Source organism: Melanaphis sacchari, unplaced genomic scaffold (assembly GCF_002803265.2).
Source record: "Melanaphis sacchari strain LSU unplaced genomic scaffold, SCAv2.0 Contig49_pilon_pilon, whole genome shotgun sequence".
In the NCBI taxonomy this organism is placed as follows: Eukaryota; Metazoa; Arthropoda; class Insecta; order Hemiptera; family Aphididae; genus Melanaphis; species Melanaphis sacchari.
Window position 1 is genome coordinate 692,742 of NW_020271334.1, and position 21,372 is coordinate 714,113.

A 21,372-nucleotide genomic window follows, 5' to 3' on the forward strand; every position below is an offset into this window, starting at 1 on the left:
CAATATCACATTATCAGCTATACATACAAAGGGGCAATGTAAAAAAAAATTGACAAAAAAAATCATCGGACCGTGTTAATGATTGTCGTTAACAAGATTGCGGTAATGTACCGAGCAGCTGTACGGAGAGTGGGCGGATCCGATACTCGATCGATCACCGTTGTTATTCATTCTGAAAAATTGCCATCGAATTCGGTTGGTTTTATTATAATACAGGGTTTTTTTTTATTATTATTATTGTATTTTGACTTGCCAGTCTCCAAGTACATATATGGAATATTATATAGCTGGATCATTCATAAGACTACCACTGGACCGTGAACCGTGTTAAACACGTGTATACTGAATTGCACGGTAGTATGTGTGAGCGTGTGTGTCTGTATATATGCGTATTATAGTCACTCTGATCTTTATGGCATCTTACCATGTTAAATTGACGAGTACTGAGGGTCTTGGTGTTCTTATTGACGTTCTGTTAGCATTGAAATTATGCCTATACTTCTCCGGTGGTCTTTAATAAGTTTTCTTGAACTATTAGATTCGTAAATAATTTAAAAGTTATACGCTTCACTTTCTAAGTGATCATAAACTATATTTTTGTGTAGGATGTCTGGTTAAAGAATGATTGAAAACTTACTGGACAGTTTCAACAACGAATTAATTTCTTTACTTTCAAAAAATTCTTGAAAATATCAAACTTTTAACTTCATAATTCTTATAGAACGGGAATTTTGTATGTATAAATCAAAATTAATTGTAACTTTCAAACTAATATTATAGAACTTAAAGTCAGATACATCTATACAATAATAACTTAAAACAAGGCAGCATTTTTGTATTAAACTTTTCATAATCTGTACCTATTTAAATATAAAGTATTATATGTCAGAATTGTCAGACAATAAAATTTCAATTATCATTGTTGTATCCTTTGACAAAATCTTTATGCTCAATGAAATAGGTCTCTTCCAATAAGTTAAACCTCTAAATTAAAGTCAAAAATAAATGTATATCATTATATATTTTATATTTAACTAACAACACATAACACTTAACTACAAACATTTTCTATTTGGAATAATAAAGATTTGAGTTACTTTGATTTAAAAAAAAAAAACACATTTTAAATAGAAAATACAATTAACATAAAATATGAAGTGTTCATAAAAATAATCCATTTATAAATTTTAAACAATTATAAACTTGTTATTTGAAATTGTTTTCTTTTATAATTTAATAAATACTTGTTAGCCTTAAGCGTGCATTTGTATACAGTTACATTTTATTCTAGTTAACCGTATTATATGTTAAGTAAGTTATAATAACGTAAAAATATGACAAAATAAAATAATTATAATAAGGTTAAAAATAAGATAATAAGTGTAGCCGGACAAACACAAGGGACACAAGCCTTGGATGTAAGTCCGGTGTTAATAATTATTGAATACACTTGTTCTCGTGTTATTACCTTTCTGCTGTTTCTCGGAGGGTTCTTGAGGTCTTGTATTCGAGAATGTAATCAAGCACACCGTCACATAAATTATATAGTAAAAGAACCTTTACTAACAATAGGTATTTTAGACATGCACCTTACTTGATTCGTCACAGTGAATGCCTATTGTAAATTCCTCGGAGAGAGATATAGATAAGGTGACACAAATTACGAAACGATTTAAGGAAAACTTAAATTTAAATAAGAAAAAACGACTCTGATTTGACTTATATAAAAAAGGAAGAAGTCCAGCTGCTCGCAGAATCTTGTAAATGTCGTGGTCTTAGGAAGAGCTCTTGCTCACTTGTATGGTGCGCCTGCATTCAATAGCTTGGTGGGTGCTCATGCACTGGATAGCTTGGCTGGTGCTCATGTACTGATAAAAGAAGACGACTTGGTCAAGCCAGCTATAGTCGCATTCGGCACCGTAAAGGTCTCCGCGTTTTCTAAAGAAATAAGTTTTCTCCTAGGCAACAAAGACCCTCATTGGACCATCCCTTGTCTTTGGTGGCACACGAAATCAGGTCACACGCTTTGCAGAACATTGCCACAAGTCATGTGTCAATCACTTACCTAACCATATAACATAAGTCATATCTTTCATCAGTGGTGAAAGGATGTTTATGGGGTTTTAATCTGCGTGCGACAACTTGACCATTATTTTATTTATTTGAGTTTTATAGTTATATAATATACAATGATGTGTGAGCCTATCATTACAAAATGCAACATATATCGTGTGGCATAGAGATTAAAAATATGAAATTTTTTTCAGTGTATATTTTAAAACAAAATCGTTATTAATTATTAACAACAACATAGTAAAGTTTTGATATTTTGACAAATTTTGTCGAAATTTCAAGATTTTAACTTTAAAATTTAAATACATATTAAAAACATTGAACCTATGTACTTTTAAAGCTTGTAAACAGAAAAACTTGTGATGGATCTTATATTATATTTTTAAGAATTTTGACCTAAAAAATAATTTTTATGAAAATTTATAGGAAAAAAAAAACTGCAAAATTTATCAAGCTTATATAAATAGCTCAAACAATTTTATATTTTGAAAATTATACTATTCATAAAAAATGATAATATAAACACTTGATGTACATTTTGAGTTTCTATGGTTATTCAATTTGTTGTATTCAATTTTAAATTACAAAAAATTGAATAAATCAATTAATTTGAAAACTAAATAAGAATATTTATTAAATTCATTTTTATGATTATAATTAATTATTAATAATTAAGTGTTTTGTTTTTATATTTTGTGCATTTTTGAATTTTTTAATGTGTATATTTATACATATTGATGCATTTTTAATACAAAATAATCCGTTTTACTTAAATTAATTATGCTATATTTTTATTTTATGGTAAATTTATTATTAATCATTATCATCCAAAAAGTAAAGTCTCAAAATTGAAAATTGAAGGCAACAAATATATAGGAAATGTATGTTGAATTATGTAAACGGCAGTATTGTAGTTTGGAACAAACAATGTGTGGATATTATGGTGTACAAACGTTATTGTTTATCCATTATTTTAAACAAACAACGTGGGAATAGTGTTTGTCCAATAAACGTCTTCAGTAGTTCATAGTTGTGTCAATATTGTATGTGAAGATTACCGTGAAGTTTCCCTTATCTAAAAAGTAGCGTTGCATTTAGCTATATCATGCGATTGACGAACACGATCGACGGTAAAGAAACATAAAAGAGCATACAATGAACACAATGTCAATACAACTTTCTGTGTTTTATCGGCTATAGAAACACTAAATATGTAATCATAATATTTTCCATTGCAAGCGGATTTTAAATGGAAATAGAGTTTTTTTACATTATTCACGCATTGGATAGTCTACAGTTTTTTGATGCCACCATTGTTGTTTAATTCATATTCAATTTAAAAACTTCTACGTTAGTGAGTTGAGATTTATAATATATTTATAAATTTTCATTTATTTTTTTCTAATAATTTATCATCTCGGTGAAAAAATTTAATTCATCTCAGTTATGTGTTATGTACAACAGATATAATAATGTAATGCTATGTATAAATAAACATTTTCTTTGTCCCTACACTATTACTTCAGCCGTATACATAAAAAAAAAAAAAAAAAACTGAACTTATTCTTTAAGTCAAATTAAGATCATGAAGTATAAATTCTTAGATATAAATTTCAAATTGAATTTTTCAAATATGTGAATAAAAATAGGTTATATAAGTAGATTATTGATATTTGTTTTAATATACCTATGATTTAATTAATTTAAACTGTATACAATTAAAAGAATGATTATTTAATTTTAAATTAGACGACTGAATTAAAATAACAGGTAGGTACAACAAATACATTTTGTATTTTGTTTTATGCCAAATTTTTGTATACATTGTGTGTTCCTTTTACATTATTTCCTTTGAATATAACATTATTAATTTAAAATTTAATTCATTGCATTTGATTAATTTTTAGTATAAATAAGAATAGTACAATTAAAAATAGAATATTACGTTATTGTATTATGATATAAAATAGTTAGTAATTAGTATAGTTTTAAAACAATTAAATTTAAATAAGCACTTAAATGTCATACATTTACAATTGTTATATCAACGACTGAGATTTTTTTGGTAAAAAATTGAAATTTACCTGATTGAATAATATTATAAAAATATTTTAAATTAGACATTTTTTGATTACTTTTAATGCAAAATGTATATAATTTTTATAATTTAAAATATACTCATTTCAAGCGAATATATTTTTTTTGATTCATAGAAAGAAGTATGATAAAAATGCAATCAAGATAGATTTTAATCTAAATACACAGAGTATTTACTAAGACTACAGTAATAAATACAAATTTATTCAACTTGGGATTAATTTCAAGAAAATGAAAAAAAATGCAAAGGCCTTCTAGAAAAAAACCATTTAATTTTACGATGACCGTCTGACTCTTAACAGTATTACTTTTTTTATGATTGTGTACATTATAATGTATATATTTATTTTGTTATGAACCTCATGAGCATAAAATGAACTGTATTTAATATTTTAAAATACAAATTTTATTAATATCAACAGGCGAAGGACAATCTGGTGTTATCTTTAAGTATAACATTATAATATAATATTATCATAACATAAATAGTATTTATTTAACTGTTATTTTTAATGGCTTGTAATACTATGCGTACAAAATAAAATAGTTTTATGACTATTAAAACTGCATTTTTTACTTCTGTTTAAGAAAATATATATTTCGATTTATTAAACGTCTTTAACAAATATGATACAAAAATTTTCATCTTCATATTCGTGCAACTGTTTAATTGTTATTATATGATGCGAGTGACTTTTTAAATCACATTCGTTAAAATGGGGTCATATACGTGACACTACATACAATTTCAAACAACATTCAAGAGAAGTGATCCGTTATACGATCATCAACGATTTATTATATAAGTAAGCTTACATTGTCCATAATTATGCTCCTATTGATTTAAATACCACTCTAAATATTTGTAATGGTTTTGGTTATACGATTCAATAAAATAATATCTGTTGTTGTTGGAGTTTTTTTTTAAATTAAAATTTAAATACTAATTGAGTTTTGGAGCCATTAACAACTAATTAATTTCATATCAATCCAAATGGAAACAAAATCAAGATTTTCAAGGTTATATGTATATTTACTATTTCTGATTAATAAACTATTTTTTTTCTTTTGACTACCCATAAACATATAAAAATAAAAAATGTATATCAATATTATATAATTTATACGATTTAGCTTAATATTCAATCCCTATTGAAAAGAATAAAAAATGACTACTCTAAAATAGCAAGTACCTACTAATATTACACTTGATTTTCAGATACGTGGATTTTCGAAGGTTATACATCTATATGAAATCTTTTGAAAATTCTTTCTATTCGTGGAAAAAAAAATAACGAAAACGTCATTACAAAAATAATAAATTCTTCGATAAACTTAAAGTTCAAAATTATTAACGAATACCTAGTACACGTAGTTTAAGAACGATTTATAATATTTAGGTTAAATATTATTGATAACTTAATACTAAGATTTTACATTCATGTCACTTCAATACAATTTAAAAATTACTTTATAGATATATTTACCCTTTAATCTATTGATTTCTCGTAAACATTTTTGTAGTTGATTAATAATATATAAGAAAATAGTTCAAATTAAATCAAACTAACAAATACGTGTTTTTTTAACCCACCAAAAAAAAAAAAAAAAAAAAAAATCATAAAATAGATATTATTATGTATGTAATTGTTTAATACACACAAAAATCTAAGCTTCAACTGACTTTTTTGTATTTATTTGTATTTTTTTACACAGCCTATCAGATAATTTAATCACATTACATGATTTCTTTGATATTACGTTAAATGCTATTATTTAGCTATTTTCGATTTAAATATCAAAGCTAATATAGTAAATTGGTTACCTCTATAGTGTCAAAAGGCGTGAAGTCTGATTCTATTTTGAACGAAGAACTTTGAAACAGTGTCGTAAGCCAGCAGTGGACTGGGTATGAATACAAATTTTGTGTATTTATTTTTAACGGATATAGGCATTATGAAGGCTGTAAATGGGTAAAATTTTGAAGTCAAAATATGTGCCTAATCTTTGGTTTATAGATTAACATTAATAGTATTATAAATAACTTTGTGCAAGTCTGACATGGAATAAATTATATTTGAATGAACTTTCATCTAAACCCTATTAAAACAAATTAGAAATAAATATTTTACATCTAAAAATCAAATGACACTCTATAACACATTTAGATGTTTAGCTGTGTAAATGTTATGTATAAAAATTAATTCTCGTTCAGTATATATTACTATTTTTACAAAAAAGTTTTCGCTTTAGTATAATAATAATACATGTAAATAAAAAAAAAGTGAGAAACTTTAAAAATTCCCCAAAAAAATCAGAAGGTTAATCCATTGTTTTCAAAAATAATAAATTAGGTGAGCACTTAACATTATGTTAAAAATATTGTTTTAGAAACAAAAATTTACTAAGAAATTGAGTATTATATGTAGCGAATAAATTTATTAAATATACCTATGTTATGTTTATTTATAAGACAAACCATTATATTTGAATTTTAAAATAAAAACAGTTTCGGGGCTCTGCTGGTAATAATACGTAATATTTTACATATTATGTGTGTATCAAATAAAAAGAGCTGTAAGTGAGAGAAGAAAAATACGACCAATTCGTTGAAACACACATACAATAAAAACATATAGGTACTTATATATATATAAATATACATTTAAATAATAAATGGTATATATATATAGAAATTGTATACCACTCGTAGTTCTGACACTCGAGAGTGATATCCCATTGAGAAATGTGGTGGCGTCGTCAGCAACTATGCGCTGTTCAATTGGCACCCATTCATCGTGCCAGAAGACGGAGGCGAAAATGACTTAACAACACTTTTGTGCGGACAGACGAATGAAAACCGCAGCCGCCACCGCCAAAATGGGAACAGATGGATTTGATTTGATTTTTTTTTTTCACACCAACAACGTACCTGAGTAGAAATGTATATACAGGGTAATTCACTTAGCATGAAGTGAAAAAAATGGGTGACATTTTATCTTTCAATAATAAATGCATTGAATTCCTGAACTATGAAGACAACTTAAGTAGTATTGTATAGTAATGCAAACTTTATTTTCAAATAAAAACCTCCTTTTTGCTCTAAGTTATTCGGTGAATAATGTTTCTGATCATTTTTACGCACCTGATTTTAAATTTAAACGAATAGCGTGTTCCAGTTATTAAAATGCTTGTACTAAGAATTATAGCCTTTAAAAATGTTCTTACTAAAATATAAAATAGATGTAATATCGAATCTAGTAATAAAGAACTCGGATCATTTTAACAAATTAAAATTATTATCGATGAATAAATACTAATACCTAACTAAGTTATTCAAATTTCCGCAACTCCAAAATCTTCTGAACTTGTTACCATAGACCTAATGTTATAATCAAACACTATTCGTTTGCATTTGAAATTTAATACACAATCATTTTCAGAGAAATTATGTGCTAAACATTTTACAGTAGTAGGGAATGGGGGTGTCATAATTTGAAAAACACTCTTCGAGTAATACAAACGATCTCAAAACCGTGAGATCGCACCTAGCGAATCGCCCTGTATACATTTACGCGGTAACGAAAAATATCATGTCCATTCGTACGTACGTCATCGCCACACTGTCATATTACACGCACAGCTCTACATATTATTATATTAAATTTTATCAATGCGAACGTTATGTACAAACGAGTGCCGACACCGCCAACGGTAGCATTATACCTGCTATTATATACGAATCGAAATATGTGTACTCGCATTATACATATTACTACAAATGTGTGTGTGCTATCTCGTTATAAGGGGCGCTAAATACCTGACACCCAGTGTGTACACTCGCGGCGGCGGCTGTGCGGTGAATGTCAAAGGCACTCGAATGGCGGTCAGGCCGTGACGATCGACCGAAAGAGGTTCCTATTATGATAACACTATAATACCTATGTATTATTGTGTGTAGGTATTTTATAATAAAGGGATGAGAGGGGGAATGAAGAAAATTATTTGTCTGCGAGTTTTTAACTGCTGTCGCTCATTCGTTTGTTCGTCGGTAACATTTTTATATAGTTTTCCGTCGCTTATTTTTAGTATAGGATTATCGCCGATTATATATATTTCCCCTTTTAGAGCTTGCACGCACGCCATATCGATTAACTTCTCCGCGTAAACCTCAATATAGACAACAACTAAATGTAATATAAAAATTAAAACACTAAATAATTTTTCATTAATTGATACCACTGTACTACCTACTTATGTATTATTCAGGCTATTTAATTATTATTAAAAGATAAAACTCAGTGAAATTATGAAATCGCATAACTATTGTATATATTATTATAATATTTTAGTGTTATTTATAGGTTTATATAATTCAATATATGAAACACTATCTTCCCCTTGTAGACTCATGTGTTTCTCTCGGAAAAAACATTGTTTTGATAAAAGTATATGATAATATTATTCACATAAATTGAAATATAGATATTAGATTGCTATAGATTGTTATTGGTTTTTCTTACACCTTCTAAATATCAGTTCTGGTACCGCTTAATATTTACTTACTGATAATATATTAGTACGTAGAACGGCTAGCCGTTATCTGTGTCTACCAAAAAAAAAAAAAAATAAATAATACAATAATAATTATAAACAACTGCATTGGTATAGACTATAGAGTCGTACCAATGTTATATCACATTATTCGCTATACAGAACTGTGGCATTTTTATAATAATAATATATTAATAAAAACATACTATTACAGACTATAAAATTAGATGACATTTAATAATAACGTCTTTACTAGAAATTAAATCCGTAAACTTAATATAAAATACAGTATTTTTAAAAGACAGTAATTAATGACTGTAAGAGTATGACATAATATAATATAATTATACTTAATATATTTAAGAAAATAAAGGAAACGTATACGATGACTATAAGAGCACAATAATATGTAATACGTTTAGGAGTGTTAATGGCTGAAGTTTTTAAAATGCTGTCCTTTTCGTGACTGATGATGTGAAATTGCCACGTGTATAAAAACTGCAGGTTCGTGAGCTTTTATTTAACTCCTTTGATGCGTATTACTGTGTCGTTTGTGACGTACATGTAAGTGCGGATTATACCGCCGTCGCCGCCGCTGCCGTAAACATTTTCGTAAGTTCTCTGTTGAGGAGTTATTTGTTTTTTGCCAAATATAGTTCTTCCTAAATTACAATTTAAGATCTATTTGCAGAAATTATAATTTCCGAAAAGCCACTACAAGGAGGTGGTAGGTTCTTAATGTAATAATATTGTACTCCATTAATTGATTAAAACAGTCATAAGGTAAAATATAGACTAAAATCAACAAAATTAAATATTAAATACAAATAATGAACATACCCGTTAAGAGCATGATTATTGTCATGAACACGAAGAGTTGCGATAAAATATTTGATAAAACAGCGATAGTTTATAATATTTATTTAAAACTATTTGTATGCAAAGTCAAATTTAAATATCTATAAATTCAAATAATTAGTTTTCCATTGCAAGTGGATTTTAAATGAAAATTGAATTATTTTTACATCATTCGTACATTGAATGGTCTACATTTTTTTGATGCAACCATTGGAGTTAATTTATATTCAATTTAAAAATTAATATATTGGTGAGTTGAAATTTATAATATATTTATGAATTTTTACTTACTCTTTTTTTTAAAAATAAAGTATTTTAAATGCACGAATAAAAATATGTTATGTAAAAAGATTTTCGGCATTCATCTTTATGCATAATAATATATTATATAATAAATTTAAACTATAAACAATTAAAAAAAATGGTTATTTGATCTACAACTAGATAATTGAGTTAAAATAATAAGTAGATACAACAAAATTTGAAAATTTAAACACATTTTGTTTTTTGTCTAATACCGAATTTGTGTATACCTACATTGAGAGTTACTTTCATATTAATACCTATAATATAAATATAACATTTAACTCATTATCAATAATGAAAAGATTACGTAGGTAATATAAACAATGAAAATGTATAAGCAGATTAATTGAAATGTATAATAAGTACTATTGTGTGTATGTTCGTTTACGATAAATTATTAATTCCGTATTAAAATTATTGAATTATTTTGATTTTAATTAAAAAATGCTCTGTTTGATATTATTTTCCATGTCATTCAATTATACGAACTTTAATTACATTATTATAGATTTTCTGCTAAATAATTTTCATATTTAAAAAAAAAAATCTTATTGTTTAGAAACAATAAACAATTCGTAAACAACAGAGTGTATATAGTAAACATATTCAAATTCCAAAACAATTTCGGTGTACCAAAATAAAATATTTAGTTTGAGTTGATAGTTAAAAATCCAATACAGTTTTTTTTTTTTTTTTGTAAAAAGAAATTCATTATTTATTATTCAGTTTTATAGTATACTTACTTTGTATTTTATACTTTACTGGTAAAGTTGCATTCCACGATGGTTAGTGACTAGTGTTATCAAGTTTAGTGAAATAATCATAACTTATAAGTATAACATAATATTATCATAGACATATTACATTGTCACAAATTCAGTGCTTAGGTAATCTGGTCAATATTTTTCAAAAAAAAATTGTCCAGTAAAATAATTATATCATATGAATTATATGAATTATAAAGAAACAGCAAATCAATAAAATATTGTCGTCACTATATTATAATAATATAGTTTATTATGTGTAGAATTGGAGCAGTAAGCTATTTAATACTATTATCTGTATCATCTATCGTTTCAATAATAAAAATGCGTAGTATAATATTAAATTTAGAATTTAGATATAAATATATTTTTTCATTGCATTGATTACATTATTTTGCACAAACCATTAGATTCAGGCATCCGTAAACCATATAAAAAGAAAAAAGAAAAAGATACTATATCGTTAACAAAATATACTGAGAAACGTCTAGACAAAATTTGATACATAAAACATGAATGCGATATGTTATATCTCTCGTGTCCAGCACTTTTGATACATTTTTTTCATGTTAGTTTTCAAGTGATGTCGCTCCATGGGTAATTTATTTCCGCCACCTACAATACTGCACAAGACATATTTTCACATCGTATTTCGATTATTTTTGCATTTTCTATTCTTATATATGACGGCATCATCCGTTTTTCTCGGCATCAATATAAAATGTTCTATCCGCAATTCGATAACCCTGTGAAAATTTTTCTTTTCGATCGACGAAACAGTGATTCGTATACGTTATTCGAATACATATAATATTATCATTGAATTCTTTTTTACCCAAATCCGTAATGCTCTAACCATTTGCACACGCATGGGTCATGTTCTCACCTCGTACACAATTTAATAAACATACATAAACATGATAAACCTCGGCCGTTTGTTATTGTTGTCCAAACATAATTTTCTCATCTGCCATACAATGCTCTATAAGCCCAGAAAATAATGTTGCTTTTTCATTATGGAAAGTATTATATCCCTCCGACACGTCACTCGTGTAAACAAAGTGTTAAAAAAAAAAAAAAAAATTATAAAACCAACATTTATCGAGGAAACGATATCATATATTCATATTAATCATTTTATCAAACGGAATTTATTAAGTTCCTATATCTACTCGTCTGTTATTTTTTTTTATTTTTATTTTTTTTTGTTATTTTTTATGCTAATGTTCTTCATTTGTCAATATAATAATCTAATATAGAAACGTATTAAGAGGTTCTCAATGCGTTTATAAATTAATTATAGGTAGTAGTATAAATATTATTTTGTCAAATCATACATCTTAGTAAATATCTTTATTCTATTATCCAAGTTGTAATAATAATTAAAGAACATCAAAATATTATTTTTTCTATAAATTATATTATTTATATTTTTATTATAAAGCTATTAAATTATTTTAATTAAAAAATATAATATTATAGAAATAATTGAAGTGTCCAACCAAAAAAAAAAATAAAAATAAAAAAATAAAAACTAAAATGTTCATTATACATTTATGGTTTCGTGTTTATATTCGAATTCATTTTATAATGTAGAAATATATAAAATTGTGCTTGAATTTAATTAGTTGAACGAATTCACAGCGTCGTTCAATTAACGGTTTTGATTTTTTAGCTTGTTGATAAAAAATTATTAGTATACATATCGGATACGTCTTTCAATTAATTTTTTTTTTTTATTTACACTATTTAGACTGAAGCTCGTCATTTATTTTTATGGGAATACCGCTTGAAGCTCAATATAATAATTATTGTCATCCACCTATTCTATAAACTACTCACTCGTACAATATTATATTATCGTCAATGTTTAGAACCGGATATGACAGACGATTAAACGATTCGTATTGTTATCGCTTATCTCTACGTCCCACCACGGCTGTTTGTTACCCTTTTTTATTTCCCGTGGCGGTATTATTACAGTCCCCAGTGCTGGTTACTCCGCCCTTGCACAGACGGTTTCGTCCAATAAACACACACGATCAATGAAAAAAAAATAGTTAATAATAATAACCAGTCGCGCAGTGAAGGGGTAACAGTAGTATTAGTGTAAACGTTTTATATTCCTCTTTTGGCGGCTGGATGTGTAAAATTATATAATATTATAATTAGACACATTATTTATTATGCAACGAATACTACAGTGACCCGTCCAAATGGTAATCGTAATAACGACCAACTCTGTCATCGTATTTTTTCGTTTGGTTGGCTAGGGGAGTGGAGATGGAGATTAGAGATGGTATTAAAAAGAACTCGATATCGAGCGACCACCATCCATAAAATTTCTGTAATAATATTAGATACTTTAATATTTGATGTTATTACATTAAATTATACTTATATAATATATACATTAAATACGATATAAACATCGTTCAAGAAAATAGTTTTAAGTTTATCTACCACCTTAGATAAATAATTGACTGCATCCAAGTTGGATCCCGAATTAAAAATTGCTATACTAGTTGGGTCCTTAATTTTTTTTTTTTTTTTTGGTAAGTACTTCATAATATCATTTTCTTTCCCATTTTAACATATTTAGGACTGTCTATGATCTATTTAGACCAAAGGTATGGTTAAAAATGTTTTTTTACAGTTTATTTTTTTTATATTTTTTCCATAAAAAATATAAATTATTAAAATTTTTTTTTTTAATAGTAGATAAATGACAATTACATATAGGTAAACAAAGAAATAATATTTAAAATACCAAAAAATTAATAACTAAAAATATATTGATTATAATCAATGTAAATGACAATTTTTTTTTTCGTTTGGACTGTATATTTACTTAAAATAATCCCGGACCCAACTAGTGTAGTACCTACGATCTAACCCTAGTACTCGAGACCCAACTCGGATGCGCCGAAACAATTAACTTGACATATAAAGGTTAGTTTTATCAATATTAATAAGATTATTTCACATTAGTCTATTACTTATAATTTAGAAATACATTGACAACGACAGAATAGTATTTAAAAATATCGTATCCTTATCAATTGAACATAAATGCCTACAGCTAACTATTCCGTGTGTGCCTGTATTAAACTTTAAAACACATATGACATTAGTTTTATTACTTTAAATGTAGCAACATCAGCGCGATGATAGCGATATATATGATCTAATTTTTTTTATGATTTATAATGGTATACGAAGTTACCATGCAGAGATAATAATAATGCCACCAATACATTTAAGTACCCGATGGCTGAACAAGATCAATATCTAAGTGACTTATACGCCACAGTAGATACAATCAAGTATATTTTCACCGAATGTCGCGAATACCAAGGATTTCAAGATGATCTCAATATCCCATATAACCTCTGTGAATTTATTACACCTATTCCAGAAGCCATCATTCTGCTCACAAAATGTTTACATCTAACGGAATTATACAATTTAGTTTAAGTCATCATTATTGGTACCATATCTGTAGGTACTATTCATTGTAGCCTTATATATATATAGCTTTTATACCTATATTGATCTACGAAATTAAATTAAATTTAATTTAAAAAAAAATATATATATATATATATATATATTAAATATATAATCTACATAATTAGTTACTTTCTTATTATTTTATATTCAACACAAATAAAATGTTGTTAGTTTTTAATGGATATTTTATTTATTTGCTATTTGCTCACATGTTTTTAATTTATATTAAGTAATTCTTTTTACACTTTTTGTTATTACACAATATTTGATAGATATTTATAATACACTGGTGTATAAAATAACGAAATACAATATTTTATTATGTGATACTTAACATGATATATTTTAGCAGTAAAAACATTTCTATTTTCTGGTAAATACATTAGGTACCTTAATAAATAATTCGATTCTTAAGTTTATTTGTATGTATTAAGTTTCAAAATGTTTTGTATACTGAAAATGAAATAATAGTACTATAGTTTTTATTCATTTTAAAATTCTAAGATTTTCAGCTAAAATTAATGAAACGTCAGTTAAGCACTGAAATAGTTGAATAATACCATTATATGAGCGCTGTCGCCGATGTCGTGCATAGTAAAATTTTGATTTTTCCTTGTATTTTTATTTTAATATTTAGTCTATTAAATTGCATTATTATTTATGGGACATTCGCAGCACTAAATTTAATAATCTCAAAAAGGTGTTAAGTGTTGACACTAAATATAATGAGTTTATTAAGCACATCATATATAGATGAATATATGGTATATATTATACACGAGGTTATTCATTTAAGTGTCTACACTAATATTATTTCAAAAACTCTAAAATCTTCCGAAAATATTATTTTTCATGATTTAATGTCATTAAAAAAAAAAAAAAAATTAATAATATCTTTACAATTTTATATCTTTAGCATTCTTTTTTTATATCACTCTTTGCAGTTCATATGATGATAATATAAACTTACTATAATTATAAAGTTATAATTAATCACTGCTCATTCAAAATTCTCAAAAATATGTTTTTTGAAATATGAAATTAAAAATGTACGTTGTAATTTAAAAAGATAAAATCTTGAATACTGATAACGATACAAAATGTTAAAATATTTTCCCTTTCCCGAATATTATTAAATTAAGTAAAAAAATAAATATTTGAAAAATAATTAATGTAATCACTTATAGTCTGTACAGTATACAAATAACGACGTTTAAATATAAATAACAACACGACTCACAAACAGTGGGTAGAATACTGTATTTGAATTATTTTTCCCATACCGCAGGTAAAACACGGGAAAACACAGTGTAAAATATTATCGTGTATTCGTTTACGTATAGTATGACTAAGCTAAAAATACGACTTAATGCGTACAAAAGCGTTCATCTCGTCGTCTATGATTAATCATATAAAGTAATGCAAGAAACACGTGTATATATATATATACATATTATATAAACTTACGAAGGATTTTATATTTTTACGACAAACGCGTAATGTCCATAAGTACTATGTGTTTACAAATGTCGTATTATAAGTATACATTTTCGTGCTCGTATTCACATGCAGAATTCATTCAAATGTGTTGTCGTTCATCACAAGTGGTCGACAGCGGCGATGGATGACATTTCCGCGTCTGGCGCATCGTGGATTACAAATATAAGCTGGTCTGTAAAAGAACACGATTCGGTTGCGGCGGAAGTTATCGAGGCATGATTAATAGTACGGGGGAGCTGGTGTGGATATTTGTTTACGAGGAAACTCACAGAGAGTGGGGGTTGGTCGAGTGGATTGATTTTCGGTCGTTGGACAGATATATAATATAATTGTATACAGACGGACAATTAGCGGGATGGGTTTTTAAAAACAGTCAATAAACACACCATTGTATACAACGGCAGAGGCGACACATACGCACACACAGACACACTACACTCCAGGCACCCTCTCGAGAGCTGAAAAATAAGGGTCGTGCCGTACAAGAAATCGGTAGGCGGTGCCTGATAGACGGATCATGGTTTGATGGTGGGGACGACCCTCGAGGCTGGTCGGTGGGGTTGGTGCGACGTAGATCTCCGGCAGACAGTCAGTCACCACACAACCCCGCTGTCAAAGACCTCAACGCTGGACGTCGTCGTGTTCACTCGCAAACTCGTATACGTTTATCACGTATTTGTTATATAGATCGTATTATCGCAACCGCTCTTAAATATTTATTATCCGTCGCTTCTTCGTCTATAAAAATCTCAACGTTGCGTCACGTGCGTGTGATCGGGTAACAATCGATTTCAAGTCATTTCCTCATTTCCACCGCCGCTGCAATGGACGGTCCGCGTTGGCCCGTGACAATGACGTCAACCAAGAAGACCATGTCTAGGTCTTTTCTAATCGACACTCTCATAGGAAGCGTCAAACGTCCCCCCACTAGTGCCGCTGTTGCTGCTGCCGCCGCCGCAGCGTCCGTATCCGCAGCTTCCGGATCTTATCACCCACAACTCAACGAGTACATTCAGTTCTTGAATAGGACTGCAGCAGCGGCCGCCGTCTACGGATACCAATCTCCAACACCTGTTGTATTCCCGTCGGCTACAAATCCGCGGTTTTTCGGATATCCGGTTGGTGGCAGTAGCAGTGGAGGTGGCGGTGGTGCGTTTGGCAAAGACCACCAACAGCAACATCATCACCACCAAAAGCAGCTATCGCCAACAGTTGTAAAACCCGTTCCCGTTGTAGCCACCAGCACAGGCCAGAAGAATAAATCACATCATGCAAAAACAACGACGAAAAAGAGAACCATGGACGAAATGATGGCTTATGACTCAGGTAAGTGTTAATATAGAATAAACACGTATTTACTAAAGCCGAGAAGATAAAGTTTTTTTTTAATTCATTTATCAGTTACTATTACAGAAATAATATTTTATTAAAAGTTCTGATAAAGAAATTTAAAATAAAAAATGTCTTTATGAACTTATAATACATCAGATATAATACTTTTATTATATTTTTAAATGAGATATGTATAATTTAATTTATTTCGATGTCAATTTAAAATTTTAAAAACTATTTGACAATCAAATTCGTCATATATGTGTTTTTAGTTATTAGTTTTTTAGCCGTAGGTAAATATATAACACACCTTTAATTGTTATCGTAGGCTTGAAAATATTTTAAGCATTGTTTAAATTTTAAATACAATTTCAACAATATTATTTTTGAATAACATTATTAAAACTGTTTGTAAAGAAGAACTAATTTGATCGACTTTACTTAAGAGATTTACTTTGGGTACTTTATCAATTATTACTTGCTAATGATTGGTAATTAAAAAAGTAAATTCCTTTCAATCAATCTAATAATAGTATAATATAATATGTTTATAAAAGAGGATTTTATACAGTAACAAACAATTCCTTTTCTCCAAACTTCTTTACTAAAATCATATTATACATTTATTTTTCTTTATTTAATTCCAAACAGAATTTAGAATAAATTTTAATACTTGTATAATGTTTCCACGTACATTATTATTATTATTATTGTATTTTTTTTTTAAATTCTGTACACGAAATCATTACTTTCCCAATGCCTAATATTAATATCAATACACTTGATTAATAACTAAATTAAATTAATTAAATTATATATACATAGTTCAAAACGATCCTTTTATATTTTTTATATACCATCATATAATATTATTATTGTTTACATTAATTTGGGTCCATCGCTTAATGAAACAAAGACTTTATGAAAAAAAATCGAATCTCATATTTCTGTTTTTTTTTTCGTTTAGAATGTGTTGCGACTGAAGACTCGCTACGAGAAAATGGTGAGAGCGACACAGATTCCGGAAGTTCGAAAAGGATTCGGACAGCATTCACCAGTAACCAACTATTGGAATTGGAACGAGAATTCTCCAGCAATATGTATTTGTCACGATTAAGGCGCATAGAAATTGCCAACTGTCTACGGTTGTCTGAAAAACAAGTGAAAATTTGGTTCCAAAATAGACGGGTTAAGCACAAGAAAGAAGATGGACCCTCGTCATCGATCAAGTCAGGTACATCGTGCTGTAACTGTCCGAAATCATGTCACCAGTCATCTATAGCGGTCGGAAATACGTCCGGTTGTCGACAAAACGATACTGACGGCGGCGATGGTGATGGACATTGTGGTCGGTTTGACTAGACGCGAGTGTAGGCGAACAAGCTATAATTATTATAATAGTTCGCCCGTGGCAAGTACAAACATTAATTTAAGAGCAATGGCTGTGATGAAGAGTGGCGGTCGAATGTCATCGATCAACCACTGTAATATCGTAACACGAATTTCTTTTTCAACCGTTCGTGGTGGACGCGAAATTACTAAGGCACTGAAAATCTAACGAATTTAATTATTTGTAAAATAATAACAGGATAATTTGTGTCCTGTGCGTTATATTGAACCACTAATAGTCGGCAATGGCTTTGACGGTGTCAGCGAAATAAGACGCAACTGGTACGCGTGGTTTGAATGAAACATATTATTTATATAGTTTAATGAATATTACGTTTACTTAATTATCATGATTAAAATGTTTATATTTTGTAATTGTTTTTTTTTTTTTTTTTTGTATTGTATATTAAAATATATTTTTTTAATATTTTAATCAAAGTTGTAATAAAATTTGTCATCGTTGATAATATACAATATCTAACAAAATAAGTTATTGTTTAATATTCATACAAGTAGCTAGGTACTAGATAAGGTTTGTAAATCAAAAATAAGCATTTTTAAAATAATATTTAATTTTTACCTTTTACAACAACTTCAGTATCATATTCTGAAACTTAAAAAATTTAATTACCATTATCATTGTGTTTTTTCAATTCATTATTGAACTTAAATTTTGAATCAAAATACATACTAGTATATTAGTAAAACAAGTGCAAAAATAAAATATTTATTTTATTATAAAATAAAATATTTATTTTATTATAAAATAAAATATTTATTTTATTTTTTATTATGAACGGGACGTTATATACTGAACATTAGCAATATTTTAAAATCAGAAGACTGAGTATTTAGAAATTTTATAGTTTGTTTCTGAAAAAAAAAAAAAAAAAATAAAATAAAATATGCCATTTTAGAAGTATCCGCTATTTAAAGGCACAAATTCATCATATATCTATTTCACTAAATTAGCTTTACAATGAAATTTATTTTTTATATGAGTGGTCTAATATTTAAGAATAATTAAAGTGCTTTAATTTATATTTGAAATTGTTTCTGGTAAAAAAAAAAAAATTATAATGTTCCATACAAAAATGGAATTTTTAAAATACTTAAACTAATATTATGCTATTTATAAATAAATTTTTTTTTTTTTAATTTTTTTTTAAAGGTGTTGATAAAAATTTTTAGATTTGAAAAAAAGCTTAACAATATTCCACATAAGTTATTCTCATCGTTATTTATAAATATCATAAATATATCATAGGTATAATTTTTGTTTATAAAAGTTGGGATTTCAAATGATGACATAATTTGTCAAAATCACACATTTTGATTGAAAATGACACCTATTTCACACCTATTCACAGGTAGTACCTGATTAATATTGACAATTTATCCATAAAATGTGACGTGAAAATATATGACTTCGTCAAAGTTAATTTAAGTTGCTGTTTATCTACTACATTTTTTAGGTGCTTTGTTAAATTATTACTGTTCTATACTCGCAATATGTAATTTAATATCAAGAAATTTGTGTAACACTATAATAAACTATAAACACGTATTGTGCAAGAAAAACGTAGGCGAGACTCGCTTTAACCACACGGCGCACAGAATATATTTATATGTATATCCAATAATGCGAGTAAATATTATAATGTTCGAGTTACCCTGTGGTCCGTTCCGAAAACCAATAAAAACGTCGTCGAGGGTTTTGTTTGATGCGAATGGGGTAAACAATAATATGGTTTAGAGGATACCCTTTTCCGGAAAAACGATGACTATGCGGGGGTCGCAAGAATCACGTATATCCGACGCGCGCAGAACCTACGCATATCTGTCGTGGCAGATGCTCCAATATACCAAACCCGCGTGACGCAATCCGACCGACTCGACTGTTGTATAATACAATATAATGTATATGAATATATTAACAATAACGTTGTCGGTGTGTTGTCGTTTTCGCCGGTACGTCAGTGGCGGTAGACGACAGCGATAGTTCACGTAAACCAGCCGCAAATGTTATTTTATATACTTCCTATATACACAGGTATACGGTATACGCGTGTACTATATACATACACATTATACATGTACACGATATACCGGGCACAAACGTATAAAGGACGTTTGATTTATGCGATTCTTCGTTAAACCATGTTCATTTTCTGTGGGGATTTTCACGTCCGTCCGCGGCTTTATATTATTATTATGTACACGAATATACCGTATACACTCGAAAATTACACACCGCCGCGTGTGGTTGTTTTATTGCACCCGACCGCGTACACCGGTCACGTAATAAATATTTATGCTCATAGTTTCTATTTATTTATTTTTCTCCCCCCCATCGACCTCATCGATTTTATATTTTTCTTCTGGCGTTTAACGTGTAATGCTGCAAATGGGCGCATATTATACGATATTATCAGGTACTTATATCGTTGTGCGACACTATGGTGTACAGCAACCTTATTTACACGTTGAAATTTGGCATCTACTTTATCTACTTTAGCACAGCGGTATCAATTTTAATTGTTCAAACGATCAAACGAACTGCTAGCCGTACGTTATTTTATCAATTAATAATCAATACGTATACCGCAAGTATACATAAATATATACATTTTTTTTTTTTTTTTTTTTTTAAAGATCACGGGTACTTAATATCGTATATTCACATTTTGAATCAAAATAATAAAATATTTACATACGTGCATATTACGAAAAAGCATTATAACATTATGCCATATTAATAACTGCTTTTGTCGTATTTATCATGTTCAACTATTATTTGTTTAAAGTTTTCTCGTTTTCGTTAAAACGCCATCAAAACCTATGCCTTTAATCGAATTAGAATTTGTTAGAGCTTGAGAATCAAATGATAAAAGAGATACCTACCAACCCTAAAACGCTATGTGTCCCTAGGGCCATGACGGTCAACCCGAGAACGTCAAATCGTCTCGTCTGAATATTAGATTAC

General features: G+C 28.2%; 1 protein-coding gene across 1 annotated transcript; it reads left to right on the forward strand.

The window, feature by feature from the left end:
* The first annotated feature begins 16,259 nt into the window (after nucleotides 1-16,259).
* On the forward strand, nucleotides 16,260-18,731 carry LOC112598648 (homeobox protein Hox-D4-like). The gene is made up of 2 exons (XM_025345172.1): nucleotides 16,260-16,991; nucleotides 17,965-18,731. The coding sequence occupies exons 1-2, from the start codon at nucleotides 16,490-16,492 to the stop codon at nucleotides 18,357-18,359; spliced, it is 897 nt and encodes a 298-aa protein (XP_025200957.1). The 5' UTR covers nucleotides 16,260-16,489; the 3' UTR covers nucleotides 18,360-18,731.
* Nucleotides 18,732-21,372: the final 2,641 nt, after the last annotated feature.

Bases quoted from the DNA above. Each gene is read 5' to 3' on its own strand.
- LOC112598648 (XM_025345172.1), top strand. From the start codon at position 16,490: ATGGACGGTCCGCGTTGGCCCGTGACAATGACGTCAACCAAGAAGACC. The intron at 16,992-17,964 runs GTAAGTGTTAAT...TTTTTCGTTTAG, and splicing joins AATGATGGCTTATGACTCAG to AATGTGTTGCGACTGAAGAC.